The 6,145-nt window shown below is 37.8% G+C and overlaps 1 protein-coding gene across 6 annotated transcripts in view; it reads left to right on the top strand.

Annotated features, from left to right (window-relative positions):
* adad1 (adenosine deaminase domain containing 1 (testis-specific)) overlaps positions 1-6,145 on the top strand; it is a 23,398-nt gene that overhangs the window by 6,346 nt on the left and 10,907 nt on the right. For 4 of the 6 annotated variants that reach the window (XM_015033785.1, XM_015033783.1, XM_015033782.1 and 1 more), the window contains exons 2-7: positions 942-1,135; positions 1,304-1,444; positions 1,699-1,869; positions 2,464-2,535; positions 3,599-3,724; positions 5,787-5,904. In XM_015033785.1, the coding sequence (XP_014889271.1) occupies positions 961-1,135; positions 1,304-1,444; positions 1,699-1,869; positions 2,464-2,535; positions 3,599-3,724; positions 5,787-5,904 (803 nt within the window). In that variant the 5' untranslated portion in view covers positions 942-960. The remainder of the gene's footprint in view (positions 1-941; positions 1,136-1,303; positions 1,445-1,698; positions 1,870-2,463; positions 2,536-3,598; positions 3,725-5,786; positions 5,905-6,145) is intronic. The other 2 variants (XM_015033786.1, XM_015033781.1) reach the window with 1 other exon arrangement.

Below are 6,145 nucleotides of genomic sequence, written 5' to 3'. Positions count from 1 at the left end.
AAGTGCCATTAGTAGGTGCGGTGTCACGATTTGCGCTCGGCCCTGCTGCTCATCCAGTCCACTTCTTCCCGTTGAAAAGAGAGAAAAAACAGATGGAGGCTGTAAAAATATTTAATTCATGCCACATGTGTTGCTGCAAACTACAAAATTTTGCAGAATATTCGGATTTCAGCCAACTGTTGTCAGTTTAATCTCCCACCACCATTAATCCTATTTACCAAAAGGCGAAACTATTAGTTAATCTAAAGAAAGTGAATGTTAACCTAGTTATGTTTTTAGTTAAAAGAAAGTTGAATGAAGTAGTGAAGAATGTCACTCCCCAAACAATTGATTATTCTCAGAAAAATGGCGGACATTATTTGACTAATACTCTATATCAGGGGTGTCCAAAGTCGGTGAGGGCCGGCATCCTGCATGTTTTAGTTCTCTCCCTGGTTTAGCGCACCTGCATCAAACGATGGCTCATTACAGGCCTAAGGAGAACATTGACTTGCTGAGGAGGTTGTTGCTACCACGAGAGAGAAAACTAAAACATGCTGGATGCCGGCCCTCGAGGACCGACTTTGGACACCCCTGTTCTATACTAAAGCAAATGAGACATAGAGCTGCTGTTTGGACATACCATACTCCCTTTTGTAATGTGTCATTTGACTGAAGTATTTTATATAGGCTTGCTTGTGTTATATCTCGATAATCTACCTTGTGAATATTTTGTAGATAACCTCAGGACTAAAACATTACTGTTTGGTTTATGCCCTACAACCTACATTTATTATTCATTGTATTCACTTTTTACTTTTTTATATTTTTAAAGAAATAAATCCATTCTGTTTTACATGTGAAAATTTGTTTGTATTTTTTATATGTACCCAAACTATGTAAATCACCCTAAAATATATCTGGACTTTTGTTGACCAACACATATGTTCTTCTCCACTCAGAACCTGTTTGGCTTGCAGGATGTTTTCAGCAGGTGGATCATTTCGAGGTTCTAGAGGAGCCAGTTTTGCTCAAATGTTAATGAAGAGTCTGCCACCAACAGCCGAATCAAGAGAGTCAAATAAGGAACCATCCTCCTTCAATGTTGATCAGGAACATGACTCCGTCAGACAAGGAACTAAGCCGTTTAGACCGGGTAACGTCTGGAATGGGATCTTTCATATTGTTGATATTTTACAAGTGATATTATTTTTAAGCTCATGATTGTTCTTCCTCATCAATGTTTTTTGGCTTTGTTGCTGGGCAATCTAACGTGTGCATGTGCTTTAATGATTCACTTCTCTGCTCCATTGATTCAACTAAGGTCATTTTGAGAAGCCAAAATCCTCTCCCAAAGTTCTGGTTGAAAAATACAAGAAGGGTGAAACAAATGCTGTGTCTTTGCTTCATCAGCTGGCCCAAGTTTTACAGTTTCATCTAGAAATCAAGGAAACGGTTACCACAGGTGAGGCACCATAAAAGTATTAAACTGTTGTTATGGCAGGTGTGGATTGTTGAGTGGAAGGTTCTCTTTTACTATCTGTTGTATAAAGTAAGTTAAGGTGGGCCATCATGTAACATTTTACCATTTTGAAAAGTATAAACAAAACATGTAGATCAATGAGCCACCAAACTCAAGTAGCTGTTTAACACTTGTTTATATGACTGTAGTCTGGTTTCCTGTATTTCTTTTATTTATTATTTTCCTTTTTTTCATAGGGAACTTACCAGGGTTTTATTTTGCTTTTGCTGTTGAGATCGATGGTGTTCAGCACAAGACTGGCATGGGAGTGACTAAAAAGGAAGCTCGTCTAAATGCAGCAAAGGCTGCTTTGGAGGACTTTTTGCCTAGCTTAGGCTGTCTTAAATCTGACCTCCCTCAAACATCAGGTTAGTGTTTTAAAAACTTCTTCGTTTGGATGCTTGATGATGTCACTGAATATGATATAAATATGAGACAACTGAACATTTAAAGTAAAAGCAAGGTGTGTGCTTATTTAAGATTTTGTTGCTATGTGCTGAAACAGATATTCTGTAAGAAAAAATGAAAAAGCTTCCCAGAACACAAGGGCTCAACACAAAATGTTTTAACTGAATGTGAAATATGTAAGATTTGTTTCATAAATGATGTGCAAATACTTTGCAAATGTTATGCTGAACCACAACACTTTTATACTTTTGAAAGTTGAATAAGATTTGTTAAATGTAGAATTTGTTTGATTTGTTAAAATATTGTTAGAATTTAAAATAATGTAGTTTCAGAAAATTACAAATGGATTCAGGAGAGTTTTGGGAAAATTTAAGTGGGTTTCATATAGACTTAAATGCAGTAAAATAAAAAGGAAAGGGCCAAGTTTGACTTGGAGGTAGAGGATAAGTAAAATGCTCATCAGCTGCAATTTACTATGGTGCATGTAGTGTGAAGCACTTTATTTACAAAGTTATTTCTTAGTTTTGACCTTTCTTATGACTTTTTGTCTCCAGACGTTCCTCCACCCTTGCCAGTGAAGGAAGAGGCAAGCGTCTCTGACAGAAATCCTTCTAGAGCCTTTTACGGTATGGTGTTGGTGTGCGGACCAATTTCTACACTTCTTCCTTAGTTTTGTCACTATTGAACCTCTTGGTATTTCTGCAACCACGTCTTAAAAGATCATGCTTTGTCATGCTTGTTTTCTACAAGAAGAAAATTCCGGAAGCATATTGCTATCACGGAGGAAAAATTTTTTTAATGCTATCACATTATAACGTGATACTTCTCTTGTTTAAACTTGATAATTTCATGTCCAGAAGGTGGCGAGTACAATAACTAACAGGAGTTGGTCAAGCTTTCCTTCATGCTTGGTCTAAAACATGGAGAGATACTGATGCTGCTTTGCATTGTGGTTGAAATCATTCATAGTATGCACACTCTGAGCAGGATCCTAAACAGAATGGGACTGCACAGAAGGAAAAGTCAGTTGAATCCTCTAAATGTTGCAGTGTTCCTATCTGACCATCTGGAACAAAGCTGAAGTTGGCTTCCGATTGCAGCTTCTGATCGGGAAATGGCTAAAGGGCGATTATTACGGAATGAAAGCTTCTTCAAACTCAGTGGAGGCTCAGATTTATTTACTGAACATTTTCTGTTCAGATTTTTATTGAACAATACAATAGCTGAATAACGGCAACAGCTGTTCGTAACCTAGCAAACCGAAATCAACAGAAAGCAAAATAGTGACAAAAGACAAAAGTAGGTCTTGTTAACCATTTTTCAAAATAAAAGGCGTCCTCTCTCCAAAATAAAAATGAATTAATTTCAGGCAGTCAGTTAGAAATGCCGCCACATCTAGAGGATCGGACTGACGTTTCATTCTGTGGAGTCCCTTTCTGTGTAGGATCCTGCTCTGTTTGCATACTATTATCACGCAATATGCGTCTATAGAAAACACGCAGTATTTATTATCAGAAAAGTTACATGTCTGATCCCATTTGCTTTAGATCAACAAGCAAGCTTAATGTTCAAAGTAAAAGTTTCAATAAAACTCTACTCTAAGTACCCTTTTGCACAATTAGTTTTTATTGAGAAAAAAATGAGTCTACTGATATTTCTTTTCTTTCTTTTTTTCATTTGGTTGTTCAGAAAGGAAGAGTTCGGTTAACCTCCAGATTCCACATGCTGTGAAGGATCAGCTCTCTAAACTGCTGAACAACCATCCAGAGTTCTCTAGCTGTGGGGAAACAACAGCTGCATTCATTGTCAAAACTTGTAAGTAGACATTTGGGAGAAAAACTGTCCCACAGCATCGCAGCTCTTCCACCAGGCTCAACAGTTTCAATGATATGCTTTTCAACCTATTCATCCATTTTACACCAAACTAATCTGGAATATTTCTTGTTTAAAATTAAAAAATAAAAGTCTTGGCCTCATTCGACACAAGTCACATTTCCAGTTAAAGTCCTGATGGCGTTTTAAAAAAATGTTTTTCTTAGGGTTTGTTACATTTCTTTATTAGAGGTCTTAATAAACGTGGAGTGTGCATGAGGTGAGCTAGACAAGTGAAATAACTGCATGAGTCACATTGTCAAAAATGTACGCTATAGATATATAAACTGGACATGACTTTAAGAACAAGATATTTTATTTATTTATATTTATATATATATATATATTAGTATTGAAATACAGGGTCTCCCCCAGAAAACTTGCTGAGCCTGGTGGTCAGGGTGCCGGGGTGGTCCACCGGGGGTCCACCATACTTTTGTATTAAAATATGTTAAGGTGACAGGAAATTTAAAAATATCACTCGGTAATTATACTTTACAGGGGAAACATCGCCAGTGAAACACTACTTAAACCCACAACTAGTCTTAAAAACAACAAATCAAAATGTACAATTAAAATGAATATCAATTATTTGCACTTTTGTTTAATCCAAATTAAGTCAGCAGCTCCATCAGGGCTTCAGGGGCTCCATAAATGCTAACATTTTAACACAGACCACAGATGTAACACTTGTTTATTGAGATGATCAATGCTGCTAAATTTGATTCAATTTCAGCATACATAAATTAAAAGATTTTAAATTGTTTAACATTTAAATGTAAGATTTTAAGGAGCTGGAAAATTTACTTTGTAAAAGTTCAAAGAACAATATTCATAGTTAGATTGTTTTGTTACCCTAGCTACAATCTGATGCTGTGAGTTTAATCTTTAAGTTTGAGCTCTGTTTGTTCACAAATACAATTTAGTAAACTGCAATTATAACTGATTGCTTTTTAGGTTGCCCAATTAAACTACTCCCATCCCATCTGCTAGAGGTGCCCCTAAATCAAATTGTGCTCCAGGCCTCATAAAGCCTTGGACCAGCCCTGCATGATGAGGTAATCTGCTGCACTACGCAGAGATGCGCAACAAACCGGAGATTTAATTCAATGCTGCTAATGTGGCTTTAGTAGCTCTTTCATTTCATGTCTGTTGAGTTTTTAATAAGCATCACAGAAACTATTGTGGTTGGTTGAGTTTATTGGACGAGTTTCTCAGATCTAAGTGGACAAAGCATTTGATACGGTTTGATGCATTGTGTAACTGGAAAAATAATACTAAAAATAATAATGTAATATAAAATCAGCATGATGCGGTACAGACAGGAAAGCGCGAAAGCTCCTCACCAGGCTGAACCTGCATGATCAGGTTAGCACTAGTTCATTAACTAACACACCGGCCAACTGGGAACACATAGATAAACTTTATCAGAGCAGGCAGAGCTGGGCAGCTTGTTGAGATGGAAAAGCAGCACAAAATTCTTTATTCACAAATATAAATCATTCTCTGTGCTCGCTCAACGCACCTCTGAAAGCGCGACTACAAGTTATTCCTAACCACAGCTAACCAGAGTGGTGTTTAAAGTCCTACCTTGATCAAAATCTCTGGAAAGAATCATAATTCCTCACAGGGGGTTGATGTAAATATCCATACAGGTCAGCCTGTGTCCAGTTTGAGTGAAAGGAGGCGCACGGGATCTGCACTGAGGTAAACTTAATCCAACTACTGCAGCGTGCAGAGGCGCCAGCGGTGTGATTGGTCCGCCTTTAAATGCATAAACTATAAACCTATCTTCTATAAGCATATCTTTTAAGAATAAATCTGTGTCGCCAGTGAAGCCCTCAGAGCAACAGAGACGCTCTGAGGGCTTGCAATCCGGCTTAAAAAGCCACCCTAACCCTAAAGGCTTAGGGTGGCGGTGACGCTAGTAAAGGATGGCGAGCTGCCAGGCCTATAATATACTGGGGGAAACTCTGAAATATTTAACTTAATCCTGTTCTTGTAGCCAGTGGATGCGAGGTTGTTGCTCTTGGGACTGGAAACTTCAACACCAAAGTGTCATCAAATGGACGAGTTGTGCATGATTCTCATGCTGTTGTAACAGCAAGGAGGTCTCTCATGAGGTATTTGGATATTATTTTTTGGTTATTGTTTTTATGTGATGATCTACTTAAGTCTACTTCAAAACGTGCTGTAGGTTAACATTCTCAGTTGATGAGAGAATTGTTCTTTTTTTTTTTGTTTGATGCTTGCTTCAGTGAGTATGACCATAGAACATAATATAAGAATAGACCCTCATGGACCGCTCTCGCCTATTGTCGCTGATGAGATTTAGGGCGGCCATCTTGGAGCGGTATACCCTCC

This window comes from Poecilia latipinna, unplaced genomic scaffold, assembly GCF_001443285.1.
Source record: "Poecilia latipinna isolate Pla-1442-1.1 unplaced genomic scaffold, P_latipinna-1.0 Scaffold279, whole genome shotgun sequence".
NCBI classification, from domain to species: domain Eukaryota; kingdom Metazoa; phylum Chordata; class Actinopteri; order Cyprinodontiformes; family Poeciliidae; genus Poecilia; species Poecilia latipinna.
Note: the sequence above shows the minus strand (reverse complement) of the source record. Positions and strands in the feature narration are given on the sequence as shown.